We start from the raw sequence: 25,897 nt of genomic DNA on the forward strand, positions 1-25,897 counted from the left end.
AGAAGCAGCAGCTTGGGTACAAGGTCACACACCGAGCTCAAAACAGAACCCAGGAGTCATAATGCCTAGCTCCACCACGAGACCCCCCTCCCCTCCCAGAGCTGGGGAGAGACCCCAGGAGTCCTGGCTCTCAGCCCCCCTGCTCTAACCATAGACCCCACTCCCTTCCCAGAGCTGGGGAGAGACCCCAGGCGTCCTGGCTCTCAGCCCCCCTGCTCTAACCACTAGACCCCACTCCCTTCCCAGAGCTGGGGAGAGACCCCAGGCGTCCTGACTCCCAGCCCCACCCCGCCCCCAGCACTGGACCCCCGCCCCCTCCGCACCAGAGGAGGAGCTGGGAGCAGTGGGGAGCTGGGGTGTGTGTGAGCGCTTCCCCCTGCACGACGGACCATGGGCCCAGGAGCGCAGTTCCAGGAGCGCCCAGCAGGGGGAGCCCTCCCGCCGGGGACCGCGGGCGAGAGGGCCCGGGGCTGGAGGCGGGGCCGCCCGGGGGGACTCGGGAGCGGCCCCGGGAAAACTCGCCGCGGAAGCCCGGCGGTCCGTGGGGGAGGGGCTGTAAGGCTCTGAGTCTGCACCCCAACATCTGCGCCATGAAACCAGCGTCGTCTGATCCCCCCCGAGACTGACCCCGCGTGTCTGACCTCTCCAGTGTGTGAACCCCCCAGACTGGCACCCTGTGTTTCACTGACCCCCCCAGACTGACCCTCGCCTGTCTGAACCCCCAGTGTGTGAACCCCCAGACTGACACCCATGTTTCACTGACCCCCCGAGACTGACCTCCGCCTGTTTGACCCCCCAGTATGTGAACCCCCAGACTGACACCCCTGTTTCACTGACCCCCGCCTGTCTGACACCCCAGTGTGTGAACCCCCCAGACTGGCACCCTGTGTTTCACTGACCCCCCCCAGACTGACCCTCGCCTGTCTGAACCCCCAGTGTGTGAACCCCCAGACTGACACCCATGTTTCACTGACCCCCCGAGACTGACCTCCATCTGTTTGACCCCCCAGTATGTGAACCCCCAGACTGACACCCCTGTTTCACTGACCCCCGCCTGTCTGACACCCCAGTGTGTGAACCCCCCAGACTGGCACCCTGTGTTTCACTGACCCCCCCAGACTGACCCTCGCCTGTCTGAACCCCCAGTGTGTGAACCCCCAGACTGACACCCATGTTTCACTGACCCCCCGAGACTGACCTCCACCTGTTTGACCCCCCAGTATGTGAACCCCCAGACTGACACCCCCTGTTTCACTGACCCCCGCCTGTCTGACACCCCAGTGTGTGAACCCCCCAGACTGGCACCCCGTGTTTCACTGACCCCCTCCGAGACTGACCCCCGTGTGTCTGACCCCCCAGTGTGTGAACCTCCCAGACTGGCACCCCCTGTTTTACTGACCCCCCTGAGAGTGACTCCGCATGTCTGACCCCCCAGTGTGTGAATCTGCGAGACTGACACCCCGTGTGTTACTGATCCCCCCGAGACTGACCCCCGCGTGTCTGACCCCCCCAGTGTGTGAATCCTCGAGACTGACACCCCGTGTTTCAGTGACCCCCAGAGACTGACCCCGCATGTCTGACCCCATGTGTCTGACCCCCCCTGAGACTGACCCCGCGTGTCTGATCCCCCCCAGTGTCTGAACCCCCGAGATTGATTCCTCCACTGTGTGACCCCCCCTCAGTGTCTGTGCCCCCGAGACTGACCCCGTGTGTCTGAGCCCTCCAGTGTCTGAATCCCTGAGACTTTGCCCAGCCTGGGTAACAGATACATAAAGTCAGGGTAGATACAATCCCCCGGCTCCTCCCTTGCTGCCCCAGCCCTGAGCTCCTGGTCCCACGGCTCTCCCCCTGCTGTCCCACCTCCGGGATCCTGGTCCCCCAGCCTCCGCCCCTGCGGTCCTAGCCCCGGGCTCCTGGTCCCCTGGCTCCTCCCCTGCCATCGCAGCCCCGGGCTCCTGGTCCCGCTGCTCTCCCCCTGCCGTCCCAGCCCTGGGCTCCTGGTCCCGCGGCTCCGCCCAATGAGAGTTCCATTTGTGAGCCAGCTGTAGGATCAGGCCCTCAATTAGCACTGATGAGCTCAGACATTGTAGAGCTAATCAAATCTCGGCTTGTGTTTTATTGGAGAGAGTTTGCATGTATTAAAATGATACATTTTTTCTCTGCTATTGCAGTTGGAAAGACCTTGAACCATACCATAATTCTGGCTCAGCTCTACACCCAGGGCCAATGCAAAGGGCTGCATGCCTTGATTGTACTCACACAGAAGCTGGGCACCCATGAGCCCTTGCCAGGTAAGAGTCTACATTTGGGTTTAGCACTGTTGGGAAACAAAGGGTCAACACATTGTCAGGCCATATAGCTTTGCAAGTATTGTTAACATACATGGCTTATCTTTCAGACTGAACTAGAGAGCAAGTGCAGTGCATACTTCAACACACGTGTGTGGATACGTCTTGTGTGGCTCTAGAACAGAGGTGGGAAAACTACGGCCGCAGGCCACTTCCTGCCCATGGGACCGTCCTGCCTGGCCCCTGAGCTCCTGGCCCAAGATGCTGTTCCCCCCCCCCCCAGCTATGCCGCCGCTCGACGCAATGCTCTAGGCGGCGGGGCTGCAGAGCCTGGCCTGACCCTGTGCTCTGTGCTGCGCGGCGTGGCTGCCTGTCCTGGTGCAGTCACACTGCCAGCCAATGGTGCTCCAGGCAGCGCAGTAAGGGGGCAGGGAACTGGGGGGGGGGTCGGATAGAGGGCTGGGGAGTTTGGGGGGTTGTCAGGGGCATGGATGGGGTCAGGGCAGTCAGAGGGTGGGGAATGGGGGGGTTGGATGGGGCGGCAGGGAGCAGTTAGGGGCGGGGGGGTCCGGGAGTGGTCAGGGGACCGAGAGCGGGCGGGGGGGTGGATGGGGCAGGAGTCCCGGGAGGGGCCATCAGGGGGCAAGAAGTGGGGAGGTCGGATAGGGGGCGGGGGCCGGGCCATGCCCTGGCTGTTTGGGGAGGCACAGCCCGCCCTAACCGGCCCTCCATACAATTTCAGAAACCCGATGCGGCTCTCAGGTCAAAAAGTTTGCCCACCCCTGCTCTAGGACCCTGAGGGCTCTTACCTTGAGACTTAAAATGACGTGGCCAATCTAGTGGTTTAGTGGGAACCCGACGTGGAGGTTAATTTGGGGTATGAACGTGTTGCTGGGAGTGCTGTGGAGGCAGCATGCTCCTCTCCCCAAGAGGGAAGGAATTCCTTGCACCGTTCTCTAGCCAGGAGTGGCACTGACACATTTGGAGAGCGTTCCCCTAGTCCCTGTATTATAGGGCTGGATGTGGAATATGAAGATCCTTGTGGGTTTCAATCCACACCCTTGCAGTAAGAGGACAGGATAATGTTAAGTCTGCTTATCAGCTGCCATTCAGTACAGAATGCCAAGAGCTCCCAGAAATCTAGACTGTCTGCTTATTGAAGGTGTGACATACTAGTACCTTGGGGGAGCGTCTTGTAACCCCCATATTCCTCAGCTGTATATAACTGTGATCTTGCATATAAAGCAGGCTTGGTAAGGTATCAGGGGAAAGGTTATGATCTGCTGAAAGTCATTTCTCTATCCATCCTATGAAGTTATGAGAATTGTGTTGTATGGTGGTCACTAAAACATCCTGTAAATTGGGGAATCAGCCAGATAGTAACTCCCCAGGGGCAACAGCAAGGAAAGTAACCAATCCCCTGGGCGGGGTGTCAATCAACCCATCAGCAACCATTTTCCAGCAAGGGACTCACCTGCAAGAGGCCACACGAGGGAAATTGCTCAGCCTTGCCTGGGGACTGAGCTATGTCCCCCAGACATGCTTGGACTTGTGCTCCCCAAGCACATGGGACTGACGGTGTAAAACTGAACACAGGGGGCCCATGCTGGGCCTTTCTCCTTCTTCACCCACCTACGTTTTAAGCTACAAGGGCACTCTGAAGACTCCAACTGAGGGGACTGGCCCAGATTTCAAGGGTGAAATCTGTGTACTATGAACTGCAATATCCAGTGGTGTGAGAAAAACTGCTTAATCTAGATGTTGCACAGTCTAATATGGTTGAGAGTTCAGACTGTGGGCTTATATTTTCTTTTCTTTTGGTAACTAACTCTGACTTTTTGCCTATCACTTAATATCACTTAAAATCTATCATTTGTAGTCAATAAACTTCTTTAACTGTTTATCTTTACCAGTGAGTTTGTATAAAGCGTGGGGCAAATCTGCTCAGGTTTTGCAAAGGCTGGTGTATGTGCACTTTCCATTGATGAAGTGGTGAACCAATTAATAAATCTGCATTGCTCGTCTTGAACTGAGCAAGAGGGTATATTCCTGAGGTACAAGGCTGGGAGCTGGGGGGATTTGGCAGATGCCTTTCTCTGTGTGATTCATGAGTGGCTCTGGGAGCATTCAGGCAAGCCAGCTGGTTGTGGGGTCTCCACGTGCAGTTGTGCTGAGTGATCACAGCACCTGGCAGGGTTTGCTGCTGGTCACTAGCAGGGCATTGTGAGAGACAGCCCGGGCTGGAGAGAGTTCAGGGGGCACAGCGGTCCCACAGTCCCAGGCTGCACCCCAGGGATCCCGTCACAGAAGGGTTAGGTCTTTCACCTGTCGTTAATCCTCCTTCCCATTGTTTGTTCTATGGCAGGTATTACTGTGGGTGACATTGGACCAAAATTTGGTTATGATGAAATGGATAATGGCTACTTAAAAATGGACAAGTTCCGCATTCCCCGGGAGAACATGCTGATGAAGTTTGCCAAGGTAAAGGAGTAAGCTCTGAAGCCAGTCATTAACGGCTCTTTTGTCGTGAGCTGGCACAGTGTTTTCAGCACACTTTAACTCTTCCCTCACTGGGTTAAGTCCGTCCCCATTTCTTACCAATGGTTCTCTGTGGGATCCTCTGACCATGAGGATCCCCTTATTTTTCATTCTCCACCCTGAAAATCCTACATCACAGCTATCGTCTTTGCTGTTTAGAGAAGCAAACTTGCCTCCTTTAGGAGCCTGTCAAATTCAACCCTGAACTGGCCAAAGGGGTTGCTACTGAGCTATGCGTGGAAGAAATGACACTTGTTACAAGAAAAAGAGCAGGTTGACCTAGAGGCAGATTGAGTAGATGGGATTCTTTATTGCGATACTTATTCCCTTCGAGCCAATTGTCAAGTAAGCACTGGAATAGTTACAGCACTCTTTTTATTTAAGTTAGTATGTAAATGCCTACATCCGTTGCAACACCCCAAAACCCCTTATGAAGTAATAGAAACACACATACTGTTAGTAGACCCACCCCTATCTATTGGTCACAGTATTACATATGTCATACAGGCATTTCTACCTTGAAAATACAGTTCTTTGCAACGAGTTGTTGCTACAAATTTCCCTAATCAGCAGTTCTCAGGGGAGGGAGGAAGGGGCCATAAGCCAGGGCTTGTTTATGTAGTTGGGAAAGGAAGGGAGCAGAGATAACCTTTCTTTTACCTTCTTTCACACCAAGGGCATTCATTCGACAACTACATTTCTCATGCAGCTGCATCCTTATCAATTCTTACAAGCAACAGGGAAGGGAAAAATATGGCAACTATTCGTTAAGCAAAGAACTGCTGCCTGCTTATGCCTTTTCCCCTAATGTCATGTCAGCGCATTAGCAGCTTCCCAGGTCTTTGACAGGGTTCACCCTGTCATATCCCAACAATACTATTGTCTTGTCCTAGAATCTCCACAGGCCTTGTATTATAAAGCTAGGAGCAAGAAGGGTTTGTTTCTTAATCTCCAGAACTTCCTCTAACTCTGACTGAATGGATCTTATTACTGACGTGTAACTGACAGTTGGTCCCTGTGCAACCCTGTCTGTTTCGAATAACCCCCTTCACTTCCCATCCCATGAGCAAGTTCAGTATATTTCGTTTCTGTAGTTGCTCTTAATCCTAAATCACTCTGTGAACTATACACAGTCACTCTGAACAACAGGAGTGGAAGTGGCAGCTGTTTAACACATACAACACCACCATATGATAAGCTCGGTTAGGAAGAATACTGCATCCATCAGGAACTATAGCACGAATGTAGAGACAGAATGGAATTACCCACATTGGAACATGACCAGCCATAGACGTTAACAGATCTACTGTTGGGAAGAGTGCCAAGAGATCTTTAATGACCATTTTAGGACTCATCCAAAAGGCAACACCTCAAGCAAATACCCTGTGACTGTAATTAATTACTGACTCAGAGGGAAGAGTGCCATCCTCTGAATTATTAGCACTTCCTGTGTCACCCTGGGTTTATCTTTAGGAGTTTCTCATGCAAGTACTGCTAAGGACTAGATGACCTCTTTAGGTCCCTTCAGCTCCACTTTTCTATGAGTCTAAGACCTGAGCCTCATTAAAGTGACTTAATGTGGTTAGAGTCCAAGCTGATATAGCTGAAGACCATAAAATTATTGCCTATATGGTCCTCTCTGGAACGCTAACTCTGCTCTCTACAGTGCACCTAGAAAAATGTCAAACCATTTAGAACAGTAGATGTAAGTTTTATCACTTTTACAAGGACGTCTGTTGATTTGCCTTTTTCTTGAATGTGCAAGGAACTTGAGCTAAATATGTCAAACTTTCTCTGGAGCCCTCATCCTTTTGCTTGCAGCTCCTACAGTGAGAGCCACTTCTAAAACTCTTCAGGTGAGGTAGCGGACATTAAGCTTTGACATGGTGTTCTTTGAGAGAGGCTTGTGAAGTCTAGATGCCACTTGGTAGGTGGGCTCTCACACATTCTGTTCCACAGCAAGGTGGCAGCTGCTGCTGGAACTTAGATGGCAGGAAAGCTCTTGGGTCTCCATCCTGTCTTTCTGTTAGGTTGAACCAGATGGCACATATGTGAAACTACTCAGTGACAAGCTGTCTTATGGGACCATGGTGTTCATCCAACCCCTCATTGTGGGGGATTCTGCTCACTTGACCTCATTTCCCCGGAAGGAGCGCAGGGGATGGGGTGGGGGGAGAAACTGCAGGTGGAATGGGTGGGGAGAGGCCCCCACTTGCTCTGGCCCAGAGCCCCACAAAACTGTAATCCGCCTCTGCTCGTAGGTCAGGTTTTCTAAACCTCTGGTTATTTTTGTTGCTTTCCCCTGATCTCTCTCCAATGAGTCCCCATCTTTCCTATAGTGCTGCACCCAGAACTGGACCCAGGACTCCAGCCAAGGCCTCCCCAATGATCTCCTGCCTCTTACCTATGACCTGAAGAAGAGCTCTGTGGTGATGGAAAGCTTCTTCCCCCAAGAGAAGTTGTTGGATAAAAGAGATCTTGTCTGTCTAGTATGACACTCCTGTTTCTACAGCTCTCACAGATACACCGCCCCAGCATGGAACCAGGACCTTGGGGGTAACCCCTTTAGTTTGCTGCCACATAGCTCCACAGGGGCAGCCTGTGGACTACATGACTCTGAGATGGGACCAGACACCTTTCCCCTTCTTTCTCCAGTTCACCCTATCTCTCTACATGGCTTCCAGCAGCGAATCCAGTGCAGCTAGACCCTGGAGCCATGCTGTGGTCATCTTTGCTTCCCCTCTCTGAGTCTTCTCCATCTTCCAGGTGAGAGGCCGTATATATCTGCCAGCTCAGCTCTTTCCGCAGGCGCCAGACACCTTTCCCCTTCTTTCTCCAGCTCAGGGCCTCTGGTCTGCTTCTCTGATGAGCAGTGCGTGTGTGGGGGAAATTTCCTGCCTCTTGGTTGTTACACATTTGGTGGGAATGTCCTGGCCACTGGCTTTCCACTGTCTCTTCCAGATCCTCCATTCCAAGGAGTAACGGTCTCAAGTTGCAGTGGGGGAGGTTTAGGTTGGATATATGGAAAAACTTTTTCACTAGGAGGGTGGTGAAACACTGGAATGCGTTACCTAGGGAGGTGGTGGAATCTCCTTCCTTAGATATTTTTAAGGTCAGGCTTGACAAAGCCCTGGCTGGGATGATTTAGTTGGGGATTGGTCCTGCTTTGAGCAGGGGGTTGGACTAGATGACCTCCTGAGGTCCCTTCCGACCCTGATATTCTATGTGTCTATGATTCATTCACAGGTGCTGGCTGTGTCCCATTTGTTGACTTTGGTTTCATGAGGCCAACGCCTCGGTCCTCTCCCTTCCCATTCAGTAAACAGCAGTACGAAGCACCGAGGGAAAGTGAGACACTCAGCAGCATGATAAAAACTTTACCCAAATTCCCATTTTCGTCAGATCTCTTCCTCCGTCAAGACTGCATTGAGCAGGGTCACTTGAACCAGGGTGAGCTCCAACCCTCTAGCTTGGCACTTATGAGTTCAGGTGCAACCATGGCTGTTATCCATAGATCTTAAAGCATCTTTCCCATCCCCTTTGCTGCTGTGGTACCTGGCACATTCAAGATCCTTACAGTCCTGTTTCAAGGCCAGGATAGCACCCAGATGCTGTGAATCCATGACACTGTGCTGGTGGATTACCAGGGATATTTTACTGGTGTGAATGGCGGTTGGTCTGGGAAGGTGCGTGGCACTCACATCTTTGGGCACACATAGCTTTCCCTAAAGATACAAGTAGGGACATGGCATAATCACATCAGGGTTCATAGATTCCAAGGCCAGAAGGGACCACTGTGATCATACAATCCCAGGTTGGAAGGGACCTCAGGAGGTCATCTAGTCCAATCCCCTGCTCAAAGCAGGGCCAATCCCCAATTTTTGCCCCAGATCCCTAAATGGCCCCCTCAAGGATTGAACTCACAACCCTGGGTTTAGCAGGCCAATGCTCAAACCACTGAGCTATCCCTGCCCCCCATCTAGTAGATCATCTAGTCTGATCTACATAGCATAGGCCAGAGAACTGCCCCAAATAATTCCTAGCGTAGATCCTGGAATTGAAATGCCAGTGGTGATTCTGGGGCACCTGGCCTACCCTTTGTTCCCTGGTTTATGGAACCCTTCACTGGACACCTGGAGAGCAGCAAGGAGAGGTTTAGCTGTTGTCTGGGCAGCTTCAGGATGGCTGTAGAATGTGGGTTTGGTAGACTGAAATGGGTGCTTGGTGATGCTTTCTGGGGCACAGCCAGGCAGCTGTTCTTGGTATTGCTGCATGGTGTGTATCACCTCATAGCTGTGAAGCAAAGTGGGGAATCATGGAAAGGTTGGTCTTGAAGGGACCGTGAGAGAACATCTAGTCCAGCCCTCTGCGCTGAGGCAAGACCAAGTAAACCTAGACCTTCCCTGACAGGTGTTTGTCTAACTGTCCTTAAAAACCTTCGATGACCGAGCTTCCACAGCCTCCTTTGGAAGCCTATCCCAGAGCTCAACTACCCTTAGAGTTCGAAAGGTTTTCCTAATATCTAACCTAAATCTCCCTTACTGCAGATTAAGCCCATTCCTGCTTGTCCTGCCTTCAGTGGACATGGAGGACACTTGATGCTCTTTATAATGGCCCATAACATATTCGGAGACTGTCATCAGACCCCCCTCAGCCGTCCCTTCTCTAGACCCTACAGGCCCAGTTCTTTCTACTGTTCCTTGTAGGTCAGGTTTTCTAAACCTCTGATCATTTTTGTTGCTCTCCTTAGGACTCTCTCCAATATGTCCTCCCTAAAGTGCCTCACCCAGAACTGGACCCAGGACTCCAGCCGCAGCCTCCCTAGTGTGAGCAAAGCGAGACAACGGCCCCCCATGCCTGGCCTATGACATGAAGAAGAGCTCTCTGGAGCTGGAAAGCTTGTCTCTTTCGCCAGCAGAAGTTTGTCCAATAGAAGATATTACCTTGCCCACCTTGTCTCTCCAATTCTACATTCCTGTCATGCTCCCGGACGGGTGGATGGGCAAAGTGGAAAGGCAGTCTACTGATTTAGAACAGCCAGATGCGAGGGGAGGAATCAAAGCCCATGGAGGAGTGGCAGGGCTGACGGTGGCCTTGAAAGATCACTTTACCTATGTGCCATAAATATCACTTGACCCACAGAGCACAGCACTGCTGTGTGCTTCTTTGTGTAGTGTACTTCATTGTGGGGTGCACGTGATTTCGTCCAGAGAAGAGAAGGCTGAGGGGGGACGTGATAACAATCTTCCAATGTGTCAATGGCTGTTATACAGAGCGTGGGGATCAATTGTTCTCCATGTCCATCAAGAGTAGGACAAGAAGGAATTGGCATAGCAAGTTAGATATTGGGAAAATCTTTCTAACTCTAAGGCATGGGTAATGGGTAATGGAGACTGGGGGAGGCTAAGGCTCCTCAAACCTCCACTAATACTCCTGGCTACAGCCTCCGGGCCGGGCTGCTGTGGGTGGCCCGGACTTAGGGCTTGGCCCTCCGGACTGCTCCAGGCACCAGAAGGCCGGCCGGGGTTCAGGGCTGCTCCGGGCACTGGCAGGGGTTTGGGGCTGCACCAGTGAGAAGCTGGCAAGAGCAGAGTGGGGGCGGGGGCTTGGGTGGAAGGGGAGGGGCAAGGGGCTAGCTTCCCCAAACCGGGGGTGCATGGGTCGTCCATGCTTTCAGGCTAGGTCAACACTGGGACAGGTGACCTAGGGAGGTTGTGGGATCCCCGTCCCTGGAGTTTTTAAGAACAGGTTAGACAAGCACCTGTCAGGGTGGTTCTGGTTTACTTTGTCTTGTTTTGGCGCTGGGGACTGGACTAGGTGACCTCTCGAGGCCCTTCCGGCTTGACATTTCAGTGATCCTATAAATGTCTGCTGTGAATGTGATAGTTGGCATGGTGGGGAAGGAAGGGCGGGGGACATGGGAGATTTGGTTTGGGACACGTCTGACACCCAATAAAACAAACAGTAATTTTCAAAAGCAAACTTTACTGAGTGCAAAAAAAATAGACTGCTTAAGAACAGCAAACACTGAGGGTATCACCAGCTGGAAAACCTCACATGCAGCCTTATTAAAAGGTAGACCCACTGACCGTGATACTTGGGGTCAGGAAGGAATGTTCCCCCAGGTCAGATTGGCAGAGACCTCGGGGTTTTTTCGCCTTCCCCTGCAGCATTGGGCATGGGTCACTTGCTGATTTAAATGAGTGTAAATGGTAGATTCGCTGGAACTTGAAATCTTTAAATCATGATTTGAGGACGTCAGTAACTCAGCCAGAGGCTAGAGGTCTCTTACAGGAGTGGGTGGGCAAGGTTCTGTGGCCGGCGATGCAGAGGAGGTCAGACTAGATGATCACGATGGTCTCTTCTAGCCGTAAAGTCTATGAGTCTATTACACACATCAGACTGAAACGCACTGGGAGCTCATTGCCTGACCTGGAATGATGCACAGCATGCGTTGTGGTAGTTCTCTACCCACCTCTCTTCCATCTACATGGAATGGGAGGCCAGCCATACAGGCGCCATGTGTGTGTGGCACCAATGGCTCTGTGTACATCGCGTCATCCATGGAGCACGGAGCATTGGGGGCGGTTTGCTCCATGGTGTTCTGCAGCGATTGTGTGTGCTGCCGGAGAAGAGTCATGGGGGACTTTCTGTAGCTCTCCAACCCCTGCCTCTCTCTGCTTTTCTTGGGGCACACACTTCTTTCATTCCTGGTCGTTCCACCTGCTCTGCAGCGTCCAGGTCCTCCAGTCATTGCCGTCCCAATCAGCAGCCTCTGAGGTCTGGGGAAGCGTAGCTAGGCCGGCACAACCCCCTTGTGTAGACTCCCAGAGATGGAACTTTTCTGGGGGGGTAGGAACGCCGTGACACCAATCGCCATTCGCAGTGTTGACAGAAGTGCTCTTCTGTCCATGTAGCTGGGTCCACACTGGGGTTTTTACCGGCACAGCTGTGCTGCAAGGGTTTTCTCACTCCTGACCAATCTAGCTAGGCCTGTATATGGTTTGAGCGAGACTAGGCCATCCTCATGTGTCCTTGTCCCCCAGTCCCAGCTTTCACATTCGCCAGCCCTGTGGACCAGGAATTCCCTCTAATACTTTATTTGCCAGCTTCATGTTGAAACTGCAACTTAACACGAGGAGAGAGCTTAGCAAACAGATGGGCCTTTCTCAGAATCCCAGCTCGGGGGACAGGGTAAATGTGGGCAGCAGCCGTGGGGAAAGGATTTGCAAGAATCGTAGAATATCAGGGTTGGAAGGGACCTCAGGAGGTCATCTAGTCCAATCGCCTGCTCAAAGAAGGACCAATCCCCAACTAAATCATCCCAGCCAGGGCTTTGTCAAGCCTGACCTTAAAAACTTCTAAGGAAGGAGATTCCACCACCTCCCTAGGTAACCCATTCGTGTGGGGCCCAAAACTGCTGCCGAGCCATTCGGTCCCTAGTCTGTAGCGGTGCATGGGATTCTTCTATCCTAAGTGCAGGACTCTGCACTTGTCCTTGTTGAACCTCCTCAGATTTCTTTTGGCCCTATCCTCTAATTTGTCTAGGGCCCTCTGTATCCTATCCCTACCCTCCCGCGTACATACCTCTCCTCCCAGTTTAGTGTCATCTGCAAACTTGCTGAGGGTGCAATCCATGCCATCCTCCAGATCATTAATGAAGATATTGAACGAAACCGGCCGCGGGACCGACCCTTGGGGCACCCCCCCTTGATACTGGCTGCCAGCTAGACATGGAGCCATTGATCACTACCCGTTGAGCCCGACAATCTAGCCAGCTTTCTATCCACCTTATAGTCCATTCATCCAGCCCAACTTCTTGAACTTGCTGGCAAGAATACTGTGGGAGACTGTGTCAAAAGCTTTGCTAAAGTCAAGGAAAAACATGCCCACTGCTTTCCACTCATCCACAGAGCCAGTTATCTCGTCATAGAAGGCAATTAGATTAGTCAGGCATGACTTGCCCTTGGTGAATCCATGCTGACTGTTCCTGATCACTTTCCTCTCCTCTAAGTGCTTCGGAATTGATTCCCTGAGGACCTGCTCCATGATTTTTCCAGGGACTGAGGTGAGGGAGATGTCTGATTTAATTCAGTGGGGCTTTTCCGTATCTGTGATTTTGAGGCATAAGGAAGACCTTGGTTTTAACTTGCGTGTGAGAATAACCTTGTAGCAGAAGGTTCCCAAGCAGCATACTGGGGAATGGTGTTGTAATCCTGGCTCTGGGAGAGGAGTGAGGGTCTAGTGCAAGGGTGGCCAACCTGAGCCTGAGAAGGAGCTAGAATTTGCTAATGTACATTGCCAAAGAGCCACAGTAACACGTCAGCAGCCTCCCATCAGCTCCCCCACCCTGCTCCCAGTGCCTCCCACCCACCGGCAGCCCCGCCGATCAGCACCTCCCTGTCCCTCTCTACGCCTCCCGATCAGCTGTTTCATGGCGTGGGGGAGGCTCTGGGAGGGAGTGGGGAGGAGCAAGGGCATGGCAGGCTCAGGGGAGGGCACGGGAAGGGGTGGAATCATAGAATATCAGGGTTGGAAGGGACCTCAGGAGGTCATCTAGTCCAACCCCCTGCTCAAAGCAGGACCGATCCCCAACTAAATCATCCCAGCCAGGGCTTTGTCAAGCCTGACCTTAAAAACCTCAAAGGAAGGAGATTCCACCACCTCCCTAGGTAACCCATTCCAGTGTTTCATCACCCTCCTAGTGAAAAAGTTTTTCCGAATATCCAACCTAAATCTATAGAATCATAGAATATCAGGAGTAGGAGTGGGGGCAGGGCCTGTGGCAGAGCCGGGGGTGGAGCAGTGAGCGCCCCCCCGGCACATTGGAAAGTTGGTGTCTGTAGCTCCAGGCCCGGAGTCGGTGCCTAGACAAGGAGCCGCATGTTAACGTCCGAAGAGCCGCATGGGGCTCCGGAGCCCCAGGTTGGCCACCCCGATCTAGTGGTTAGATTGGGGCTGGGAACCTGGACTCTTGGGTTCTATCCCAGCTGTGAGAGGGGGGTGGGGTCTAGTGGTTAGATCAGGGGGGCTGGGAGCCAGAGCTCCTGGGTTCTATCCCAGCTCTGGGAGGGGAGTGGGGCTGGTGGTTAGAGCAGGGGGGCTGAGACCCAGGACTCCTGGGTTCTATTCTGAGGTCTGCTTCTCAACCTGTGGCTGCATTACTCCTGTGATGTGTGAACCAGCTGCAGCCCTGGCTCTGTGCCCTGGGGTGTTGTACACTGTAACATGAGTAGGTAAAGTGCTGGGGGATTATCAGATTAGGGACAAAGCTGAGTCGTTCCAGGTCATCAGATAAATGCCTGAAATCTGGCAGCCATACCCCAACCATAGGGATGGAATAAAGCAGTGGGGCCAGATCCCAGCTGGGGTCAACTGGCTGCAGCTCCACTGAAATTAACGAACCCTTTCTGATTTACACCAGCTGGGGATTTGGCCTTGTCGATGGCAAGGTGACTGGTCCCTGAATAAACATTTGTATTGAGAACAAGGAGAAGTCGGACTTGTGGGTTCTGTTCCCATTTCTAGGAGGGGTCTAGTGGGGGTGGGGAGTGGGGGTCTAGTGTGTTTCGTGAGGGGGCTTGGGAGCCTGGGTTCTAGCCCCAACTCTGGGCAGGGAGGGGTGCTCTCTGTTTAGAATTTGCACTAGAGGCAGAGCTAACATCAGTGAGTGTTTTGCGAGTGTTTTGCACATGGAAGTATCATGCCTCTGAAGGTGCCATGAGGGGAAAAGTATCTGCAAACATTTGACTAACACCCTGGGCTAACAGGGGCTTAGTGTGTGCACAGGCCTGTGGGCTGATCACACACATGGAGCAGGAGGCCACACAGAGCCCTGGGGCTGAGTTCCGGAGCACGAGCATGACAACTCTCAGCATGGCTCTTCTATACCCCGCTGAATACAGCCCCTGAGGCGTTACACTGCAGGAAACAGGAATCACTGGCACCAATTCTCCCTCACTCAACCTGGTGTAACTCAGGAGTACTGCCACCGACGCCAATGGGGCTCATTCCCCCCTCACTCACCCTGGGCAAATCAGGAATAACTCCCCTGGGATCAAAGGGGCTCATTCGGATAAATGTAAAGTAATGCACATTGGAAAAAATAACCCCAACTATACATACAATATGTTGGGGGCTAATTTAGCTACAACTAATCAGGAGAAAGATCTTGGAGTCATCATGGATCGTTCTCTAAAGATGTCCACGCAGTGTGCAGTGGCAGTCAAAAAAGCAAACGGGATGTTAGGAATCATTAAAAAGGGAGTAGAGAATAAGACGGAGAATGTCTTATTGTCCTTATGTAAATCCATGGTACGCCCACATCTTGAATACTGTGTACAGATGTGGTCTCCTCATCTCAGAAAAGATATACTGGCATTAGAAAAGGTTCAGAAAAGGGCAATTAAAATGATTAGGGGTTTGGAACGGGTCCCATATGAGGAGAGATTAAAGAGGGTAGGACTTTTCAGCTTGGAAGAGAGGAGACTAAGGGGGGATAGGATAGAGGTCTATAAAATCATGAGTGGTGTGGAGAAAGTGAATAAGGAAAAATTATTTACTTGTTCCCATGATATAAGAACTAGGGGCCACCAAATGAAATTAATGGGCAGCAGGTTTCAAACAAATAAAAGGAAGTTCTTCTTCACACAGCGCACAGTCAACCTGTGGAACTCCTTGCCTGAGGAGGTTGTGAAGGCTAGGACTATAACAGGGTTTAAAAGTGAACTGGATAAATTCATGGCGGTTAAGTCCATTAATGGCTATTAGCCAGGATGGGTAAGGAATGGTGTCCCTAGCCTCTGTTTGTGAAAGGGTGGAGATGGATGGCAGGAGAGAGATCACTTGATCATTACCTGTTAGGTTCACTCCCTCTGGGGCACTTGCCATTGGCCACTGTCAGTAGACAGGATACTGGGCTGGATGGACCTTTGGTCTGACCCTGTATGGCCGTTCTTATGTTCTTATTCCCCTCTCACTCATCCTAGTGTAACTCAGGAGTAATTCCACTGGGATCAATGGGACCAATTCCCCTCTCACTCACCCTGGTGTAAATCAGGAGTAACCCCAATGGTGTCACAGGGGCTCATTGATTTTGGGATTAACTCTCTGGTAATCCCATTCAGTTAGCTAGTTCATCTCTGGACAGAAATCGAGGTCATGGAGATTAGCATCTGGTGCTACTGGTACTGGGGTGAAAGGGATGAGGCCAGATTGACACCAGCATAACAGACATCAGAATCTGGATTAAAATCCGTGGAGTTCCTCTGGGTTTCCTCCAGGCAAAGCAGGACCCCAGCACAGTCAGTGAGCTACACCAGATTTACCCTGTGTGATTGAGAGCAGATTCCGGTGCTGGCTCCATTGCTATCAGTGGGTGAGGGGTGACTCCGGAGTCACGCCAGGGAGCTGAGCCCAGGGCCTATCCGTCCTGTTGGCACACAGCAGCACTAACTGCACTGGGACAGCGATGCCTGGATGGGGTGCAGGCAGGCATCAGAAGTCGATAAACGGTAACTGGGCACTTGCTGCCCTCGCTTTGTGCCTGTGTGTATCTAGCTGGGGGAGAGAAGAGTTACTGGCCTTTATAGGAGGGTAAATAGAGAGTGGAGCAAGATGTAACACCGGCTCAGGAGTAACCCATGGGGGGTCACTGGGGCTCATTCCCCTCTTGCTCATCCTGGTGTAAATCAAGAGTAACTCATGGTGGTCAATGGGGCTGATTTGTCTATTGTCACTCCTGATTTACACTGGGGGGGGGAGCAAGAGGGGATTGGCCTCAGTGATGCCTGTGGAGTCACTCCGGATTTACCCCTGGGTGAGCGAGAGGGGAATCGGCCCCAGTGACCCCTGTAAATCTGGAGTGACTCCACTGGGCATGATTCCAGATTCACCCTGTGTGAGAGAATCCAGCTCCATAGCATCTCCATTACTCACTAAACATACTGAAACAGCTAAAAATAACCCTCAAACCTCCCCTAGCACTGACGGTGTCTGGCCTCCTCTGCCCCTGTGGGCTTTGGGCCCATTCCCCAGCTGCTGGCAGTCGGCCGTAGCGCCTCCGGAGTCACGGAAGCGGGGCCGGTTCACACCTGCAGGGGATCCGGCCTTGAGGCCACGGGAGCCTGGGGCACGCTAGCTGGGCGAGGGGGAACTCCCTGTGGCTGGGCTGTGAGCTGCATGGGAACGGGGGCTCTCCTCCTTCTCAAACACCACACCAGGCAGGGGTTAGCGCTGAGCATACAGCTGCTGGGCCTCGCCCACCTGCGCCTGCAGCCGCCTGCAGACAGGCAGGCGGGAGGTTGTGTAAGGGCAGAGCAGGGCGGGGGCTCAACAGGGGGCACCGTGCTGCAGGAAGGGGGGGGTGGGGGCTCAGCAGGAGGTGCCATGCTGCAGGGTGGGGGCAGGGGGCTCAGTAGAGGGCACTGTGCTGTAGGGAGCAGGGTGGGGGGCTCAGTATGGGGGGGTCGTGTTGAAGGGAGCAGGGTGGAGGACTTGGTAGGGGGCACCCTGCTGCAGGCAGTGGGGTGGAAGCTCCACAGGGGCGCTGTGCTGTGGGGAGCAGGGCAAGGGGCTCAGTAGGGGGGGCTGTGCTGCAGGGTGGGGGCAGGGGGCTCAGTAGGGGGCGCTGTGCTGTGGGGAGCAGGGCAAGGGGCTCAGTAGGGGGGGCTGTGCTGCAGGGTGGGGGCAGGGGGCTCAGTAGGGGGCGCTGTGCTGTGGGGAGCAGGGCAAGGGGCTCAGTGGGGCTCTGTGCTGCAGGGTGGGGGCAGGGAGCTCAGTAGAGGGCACTGTGCTGTAGGGAGCAGGGTGGGGGGCTCAGTATGGGGGGGTCGTGTTGAAGGGAGCAGGGTGGAGGACTTGGTAGGGGGCACCCTGCTGCAGGCAGTGGGGTGGAAGCTCCACAGGGGGCGCTGTGCTGTGGGGAGCAGGGCAAGGGGCTCAGTAGGGGGGGCTGTGCTGCAGGGTGGGGGCAGGGGGCTCAGTAGGGGGCGCTGTGCTGTGGGGAGCAGGGCAAGGGGCTCAGTAGGGGGGGCTGTGCTGCAGGGTGGGGGCAGGGGGCTCAGTAGGGGGTGCTGTGCTGTGGGGAGCAGGGCAAGGGGCTCAGTGGGGGGGGCTGTGCTGCAGGGTGGGGGCAGGGGGCTCAGTAGGGGGCGCTGTGCTGTGGGGAGCAGGGCAAGGGGCTCAGTAGGGGGCGCTGTGCTGTGGGGAGCAGGGCAAGGGGCTCAGTGGGGGGGGCTGTGCTGCAGAGTGGGGGCAGGGGGCTCAGTAGGGGGCGCTGTGCTGTGGGGAGCAGGGCAAGGGGCTCAGTAGGGGGGGCTGTGCTGCAGGGAGGGGGCAGGGGGCTCAGTAGGGGGCGCTGTGCTGTGGGGAGCAGGGCAAGGGGCTCAGTGGGGGGGGCTGTGCTGCAGAGTGGGGGCAGGGGGCTCAGTAGGGGGCGCTGTGCTGTGGGGAGCAGGGCAAGGGGCTCAGTAGGGGGCGCTGTGCTGTGGGGAGCAGGGCAAGGGGCTCAGTGGGGGGGGCTGTGCTGCAGAGTGGGGGCAGGGGGCTCAGTAGGGGGCGCTGTGCTGTGGGGAGCAGGGCAAGGGGCTCAGTAGGGCTCTGTGCTGCAGGCCAGGTGGCAGGAGGGGCTCAGCAGGGGGCGCCATGCTGCAGGCAGCGGGCTGGCGGCTCCACAGGGGGCTGTGCTGTGGGGGCTCCGTGGGGGTGCTCATTCCACCCCTCCTCTCATGGATGCTCACAGCCCTGGCTCCTCATGGCAGCTCCCCCAGGCTGGGGGCTGGGTATGGCCCCTGGCGCGCTCCCTGCAGTCAGGCAGAGAAGTTCCCGAAACAGAGGTGGTTGTGGGATACAGTGTCCATGTGCGGGATCCCCTGAACTGTGATGGGCTACAGTCCGCCTGGCATTCACTCAACCGTGGCCAGTTTTGGGGGAACCGGCCATGCCAGTGATGGACATGTGGAGCCTGCCGCACACACTGTGTGAAAGGGCAGGGTGCTGGGCTCCCAGCCCCACAGTGACACCAGGCAGGGATCCAGGCAGAGGGGAAGGTGGGCGGAGTGGGGAGTGCAGGCTGGGGGGAGGGGAATGGGGGGATCCTGGTCGGGGGGGGGGAGGTAGGTAGCATGGGGAGCACAGGCCGGGGGAGGGATGAGGGGGATCCTGGCAGAGGGGGAGGTGGGCAGTGTGGGAAGTGCATGCTGTTGGGGAGGGGATTGGGGGATCGCGGAAGCAGGGGAGGTGGGTGTCGTGGGGAATGCAGGCTGGGGGGGGAGGGGAATGGGGGGATCCTGGCAGTGGGGGGGACGTGGGCAGTGTGGGAAGTGCATGCTGTTGGGGAGGGGTTTTGGGGGATCGTGGAAGCAGGGGAGGTGGGTGGCGTGGGGAGCGGAGGCTGGGGGGAGGGTTGAGGGGGATCCTGGCAGTGGGGGAGGTGGGCAGTGTGGGAAGTGCATGCTGTTGGGGAGGGGTTTTGGGGGATCGTGGAAGCAGGGGAGGTGGGTGGTGCGGAGAGTGCAGGCTGGGGGGGGAGGGGAATGGGGGGATCCTGGTGGGGGGGACGTGGGCAGTGTGGGAAGTGCATGCTGTTGGGGAGGGGTTTTGGGGGATCATGGAAGCAGGGGAGGTGGGTGGTGCGGAGAGTGCAGGCTGGGGGGGGAGGGGAATGGGGGGATCCTGGCAGTGGGGGAGGTGGGCAGTGCGGGAAGTGCATGCTGTTGGGGAGGGGTTTTGGGGGATCATGGAAGCAGGGGAGGTGGGTGGTGTGGAGAGTGCAGGCTGGGGGGGGAGGGTAATGGGGGGATCCTGGCAGAGGGGGAGGTGGGCAGTGTGGGAAGTGCATGCTGTTGGGGAGGGGTTTTGGGGGATCATGGAAGCAGGGGAGGTGGGTGGTGTGGAGAGTGCAGGCTGGGGGGGGAGGGTAATGGGGGGATCCTGGCAGAGGGGGAGGTGGGCAGTGTGGGAAGTGCATGCTGTTGGGGAGGGGTTTTGGGGGATCATGGAAGTAGGGGAGGTGGGTGGTGTGGAGAGTGCAGGCTGGGGGGGGAGGGGAATGGGGGGATCCTGGTGGGGGGGACGTGGGCAGTGTGGGAAGTGCATGCTGTTGGGGAGGGGTTTTGGGGGATCGCGGAAGCAGGGGAGGTGGGTGGTGCGGAGAGTGCAGGCTGGGGGGGGAGGGGAATGGGGGGATCCTGGCAGTGGGGGAGGTGGGCAGTGTGGGAAGTGCATGCTGTTGGGGAGGGGGATTGGGGGATCGCGGAAGCAGGGGAGGTGGGTGGCGTGGGGAGCGCAGGCCGGGGGGACGGTTGAGGGGGATCTTGGCAGTGGGGGAGGTGGGCAGTGTGGGAAGTGCATGCTGTTGGGGAGGGGTTTTGGGGGATCGCGGAAGCAGGGGAGGTGGGTGGCGTGGGGAGTGCAGGCTGGGAGGGGTTGAGGGGGATCCGGGCAGTGCTGGAGGCGAGCGTCACGGGGCGTGCAGCCGGGGGCGAGAAGAGAAGGATCCTGGCAGAGGCGATGCCCGAGGAGCAGAGGAAGGGGGGAGAGAGGGCTCAGGGAGAGATCCTGACAGTGGAGCAGCCATGACAGTGCCTGCCCCGCCTCCACTGCTGTCAGCGCTGGGATGAGGAAGCTATTCCTGCAGTAGCCCTGACCTGACCGAGCCTGTGTGAAAACAGTCACAACCATTGACACTCATGCGGGAGTGCTGGGTCAAGGGGTGGGGCCACATTGGGGTTGGGGTAGGGAAAGGATGAGGATTCAGGGAGGCAGAGGGATTGTGGGGCTGGGAGCCAGGACTCCTAGGTTCTATCCCTGGATCTGGGAGGGGAATGGGGTCCAGTGGGTTAGAGAAGAGGGGGCTGGGAGTCCGGACTCCCAGGTTCATCCCTGGCTTTGGGAAGTGAGGGGGTCAAGTTGCTGGACAGGGCCCTGCAGCTGTGGTCCCTTTAATCGTGGGTGAATGGAGAGGAAATAAATTGGTGAAACACTTTCTCCCAGGAGAGGCATCCGACTCGCATCCCCCATCTCTGCCATGTCCACCCACTCACAGATGCTGCAGTATGCTGTCTCTGGCGGTCTTAGGGTTAGGGTTTGGCACAAGAAAGTAAAGAAACCAGCTAGTGGCATTTGGGGGTGGCGGGGCATTTCTCTTTAACTCGAGGCATTGTGGGTTTCTATCCCATAATACTTTGAGGCTCCCTCCTCAACTGCAGCAACTGCCTAAGAACCCTGCCCTTTTTGCAAGCCCTGCTGAGTCCTTGACCCCAGGGGCACCCTGTGGCGAGGAGTTCCACAGGCCTCTGTTGCATTGTCCCATCCCCTCATTCTTTGAATTATAGGGCAAGGGGACCTGACTTTGCCTTCTCTACCAGTCCGGAGATTGTAACCTCTGACACAGCCCCTCCTATCTGCCATCTCTCTACACCTCATTCTTTAGCTCCCTTTGCCCTGAGCCGACTCTATGTAGAATTGTCCTCCTCCAGGAAGCTGTGATGGAACCCAGCCCATTTGCCTCACCCATGGGTGTCACCACCCTCCTGGGAGAATCCCTTGCCATATAAGCCCCTCAGGCTCCGCTGCTGAGCTAGCCAGGTGCTCCCAGCAGGTAAGTCCAAATTCTTTCCTTTCTCTCTTGCCCCAGCCACTCACTCTGTACAGGGGTGGGGTGGGGGAACCAGAGGGGACATTTTGGGGGCAGGAGATTTAATGTTGCTTGGATTCAAATTCAGTGGGCGTCATATAGATAGATAGACAGATAGAGGGTGTGTATGGGGATAGAGAGAGGTGGGAGAGAGAGAGAGAGAGAGTTTGCATATCGGGATAGATAGAAGGTGTATATGTAGATAGAAAGATGATGGGTTCACATGGGGCTGGATGGGTGGCTAGCTAGCTAGATGGTGGGTGTGTATGGACATAGATAGATCAATAGACAGCCAGATGTGCATTGAGGCATAGTGAGAGAGACAAGGGGGAGCAGATACTCAGATAATGGAGGGTGACAGAGGAGAGCATGGGGTAGATGGAGAAGGAATAGGAGAAGGGGGTTGCCCTGGAGCAGGACCACAGAGATAAACGACAGACAGGGATGCTTCTGTGGATGCTGTTTTGGGGTGGGGAGCATATTGCAGGGCCCATATAAAGAATCATCTCCCTCTAGACCCAGGGGAACAGATCAGACCAATGGGTCCATCTACCCTGGTATCCCGTCGCCAATAGCGACCAGTTCCAGCTGCATTAGAGTAGGTGCAAGACACCACCTGATGGCCAATGAAGGAATGATGTGCCACAGGGGAAGTTGCTGATTGACCTCATGCCAGGAGGGATGGGTCTCGGGGGGATCTGTCCATATGGGACCACATGCCTAGGGGTCTCCAGCTCCTCCTCCCACCTCCATTACCACTTTGCTAAGGCGATATAGAGGTGGATGGTCCTATTTTAACCCTTTGTGGTTGGGACATTACTGGGGTGTGGGAGAGATTGGGGGAGGGCAAAATTCATCTGCATTAACCTGTAACAGACAGGAGGCCCTCCGAGAGCTGGGAATAGAACCCAGAAGTACTGGCTCCCAGCCCCGCTCTCTAACCCACTAAACCCCTCTCCCCTCCCAGAGCTGGGGGTAGAATCCAGGAGTCCTGGCTCTCTGTTGCCTTGGGAATCCCCATTGCCCATCAGTGCTGCCTTCCCCCATCCCCATACTCAGTGGGTCCCTGGTCTGCCCACTTCTGCTCCCCCCAGGCTCCCCAAATCCTGGGGCAAAGGTAATCCCAAGCCCCCCACTCCATCTCCCCTGACTAACCCCCTGATTAATCCCCTTGTGTTTCAGCCATGGCGACAAGGAGGATGCTGCTGCTCTGGGCCGGGCTGGCGCTGCTGGCAGGTGAGTGGGGATCCAACCCAGGGCTCGGGGAGCTCAGGGGGGAGGGTCCTGGGGGCAGAGCAGGGCATGGGGTTACTAGAGCTGGGAGTGGGGCAGTAAAGAGCATTCAGGGGCTGTGGCCAGCCCTGGGCAGGAAGGGATGGAAAATTCTCCAATCACCCTGGGTAAATCAGAAGTGGCTCCACTGGGATCGCTGATCCCTTTTTCACACACACTGGTGTAAATCAGGAGTGACTTCACTGGGGTAAATGAGGTTGATTCACCTCTTGTTCACCTCAGTGTAAGTCTGGAGTAACCCCACTGGAGTCGATGGGTCAGATTTTTCTCTCTGTGTAAACTCAAGCCAACTGCTGGGCCAACCCCCTGAGTTAACCTCCGCAGTGCCCAGCGTAGTCAGGGTCCAAGGTTGCTGCTCCAGATGGTCACAGTTCACGCAGCCTTGGGGCTGCTGTAATATTTGCAAATTGCTCCTGGTTCAGGGGGTGGGTGGCTGGGACCACGCCCCCTTGCCTTAGCCATGCCCCTATGTTGAATAAGGGGTGTGGCATAACTTCAGCTACTGCCACACTCTACTGGGGCATCAGCCCTCTGCCCACCCCAGCTGGGGCCATGCCAGGTGTGCAGAGCTCAAGTGGCTTCAGTTTGCACACTCAGAGGGCGCATCACACTCACTTTTCACAAACAACAGGGGGAGGGGGAGCTGCACAGAGCTCATCAGTGTGTGTGTGCTCGTGCATGTGTGAGCATGTACGCTATGGTGGATATGTGTGTCAGTGTGTGTAGATCTCCGTGTTTGTTTGCGTCAGCATGCGACTGTGTGTGTTTGTGTATGTCAGCGTGTCTCTGTGTGTGTCAGTGTGTGTGTACATCTGCGGGTTTGTGTGTGTACGTTAGTGTGTGTGTCTGTGTGAGTCAGCGTGTGAGTCAGCGTGTGTCTCTGTATGTCAGTGTGTCCCTGGATGTTTTAGGTATGTCAGTATGTGTCTGCATGTCAGCTTCTCCGTGTGTATGTCAGCATAAGTTTCTCTGTATGCAACAGCGTGTGTGTATGTGTACGTCAGTGTGTGTACATCAGCATGTATGTATGTGTGTCAGCATATGTCTGTGTGTCTCTATGTTTGTGTATGTCAGGGTGCGGGGCTGGTTTAGCTCTTCCCTCTGCCCTGCCCCTCCTGCAGCCCAGTTCCCTCCCAGCTGGGGAAAGGGGCTGCGAATACAGATGAGGATACAGATGAGGATGGGCGCAGAGCAAGAGTCTGCTGGCCACGCCCCACTTCAATTTGACCATACCCCCTTTCCCCTTTGGCCACCCCTTTCCTCTCTGAACTCACCCCTTTGCCTGCTGGTCACTCTTGCATTTCCTCTGACCACACCCCTTCTTCTGCTGATCATGCCGCTTGGCCATCTGACCACACCCCCTTTGTCCCCCCTTTTCCTCTCTGACCTCACCCGTTCTCCTGCTGACCACGCCACTGTCCATCTGATCTGACCACACCCATTTTCCCTTTCCTTCTCTGGCCATGCCTTTCCCTCCTGGACACACCCGCTGTTCGACCATGCCTGTTCCCTTCTGGCCATGCCTTTTCCCCTACGCTCAGCCTCACTTGCCCACAGCAGTGCTAGAGCCAGGGAGGGGCATGGTGGTCCCCGCAAGAGCCAGTTCCCCCAGGTTTAGGGGTGTTTCCTGCCAGGGTTGAGCTGGCCTTTGAGGCTTGCAAGAGTGGCGGGGGGCCTGGGAGCCAGGACTCCTGGGTTCTGTCCCTGACTCTGGGAGTGGGGTCTCGTAGTTAGAGCAAGGGGTTGGGAGCCAAGTCTCCTGGGTTCCATTCCCAGCTCAGGGAGATGTTTAGAGGTTAGAGACAGGAGTATCTGTGTAAGCGGGGGAATGGTCCCACCGTTGTGGGGAACTTTCCTTGCTTATACACGACCCTGGTGAAATGGGCTAGCGAAAGGATCTGGATCCTCGCTCCCACTCCCTTTACCCAGAGGCCTGCCTGACCTCGAGGGCTCCCCTTCCATCTCCTGTGTGGCAGAGTCCTCGTAACCCCAAGAAGGCTGGGCCCAGGATTCCAGGGGGGCTCAACCCCCAACCTTGTCATGGTCACTTAGGGCAGGGGCCAGGGTGTCCCCACTCTGGGTGCTCTCTCTTCACTGGACGCTTCCCTGACCCATTGATTGTTACAATCAGTTCAAAGCAAATACAATTTATTAAACAGCAACCAATTAAAAAAATAAGGAAAAAACGGGAAAGGTGAAAGGAAAACCCGTCGACCCGCTCTGTGGTACGGGGACGTCACAGCCAGCGTCTCTGGGATGTCAGGGCAGTTCAGTCTGTTTCTCACATGTCCCAGGCCCCTGCCCAGGCCCTGGTTGTGCTGCAGGGATGCTGCGGGTTGGACACTGGCTCTGGCGGTGGCCACATAGAATCATAGAATATCAGGGTTGGAAGGGACCTCAGGAGGTCATCTAGTCCAACCGCCTGCTCAAAGCAGGACTAATCCCCAATTTTTGCCCCAGATCCCAAATGGCCCCCTCAAGGATTGAACTCACAACCCTGGGTTTAGCAGGCCAATGCTCAAACCACTGAGCTATCCCTCCCCCCCCAATGACTCCAGGCTCTAGGTGGCAGGACCCTTCATCTCAGCGTCGCCCCTGCCCTGTCGGGGTTATGATCCCCCCCCCAAGTCTGGCCTGCCAGGCGTCTTGGCTGGGGGCGTCTCCCTGCACTGGGCCCACTGCCCAGGGTCCCCCTCACTCTCCCCAGCTGCTCCCTGCACCCTGCTCCAGACAGCTTCGGCCCCAGCTCCAGCCCCAGCTCCACCACTCTGCCTCACCACTGATGCTGCTGCTCTGCCTCCAGCCCCCTGGGCTGCTTCTCTGGCCCTTCTGGCCGGCGCGGCCCTGCTGCCCCGCTCCACTCGGGCACCCTGCTCTCTCCTGAGCTCAGCCCCTCTCTGTCTGACCCAGGCAATTCTAGCTCACCAGGCAGACGGGACCGACCCCCCCCTCCGGCCTCCTGACTCCCTCATTAGCCTGCCTACCCTGTCAATCAGGCTGACCTGGAGCGCTGGCCTCTCCCCATTGCCCCTGGGGACTGTCAGTCTCAGGGTCCTGATTTCCCATCGACCCTTCCCCTTCCTTTTGGTCCTGGGAGCTAGCCAACCAAACCACCCCCACTGAGTTTTAAAGTAAGGGGCCA

At 55.3% G+C, this 25,897-nt stretch overlaps 1 protein-coding gene across 1 annotated transcript in view; it reads left to right on the forward strand.

Annotated features, from left to right (window-relative positions):
- The first annotated feature begins 390 nt into the window (after nt 1-390).
- The window catches only part of LOC144279943 (IgGFc-binding protein-like), a 54,270-nt gene continuing 28,763 nt past the window's right edge, over nt 391-25,897 (forward strand). Inside the window, 6 exon segments of the mRNA XM_077841647.1 lie at nt 391-541; nt 2,172-2,291; nt 4,654-4,769; nt 7,166-7,287; nt 8,146-8,276; nt 22,645-22,698. Of these exon segments, the coding sequence (XP_077697773.1) occupies nt 391-541; nt 2,172-2,291; nt 4,654-4,769; nt 7,166-7,287; nt 8,146-8,276; nt 22,645-22,698 (694 nt within the window).

This window comes from Eretmochelys imbricata, chromosome 24, assembly GCF_965152235.1.
Source record: "Eretmochelys imbricata isolate rEreImb1 chromosome 24, rEreImb1.hap1, whole genome shotgun sequence".
Classification (NCBI taxonomy): domain Eukaryota; kingdom Metazoa; phylum Chordata; order Testudines; family Cheloniidae; genus Eretmochelys; species Eretmochelys imbricata.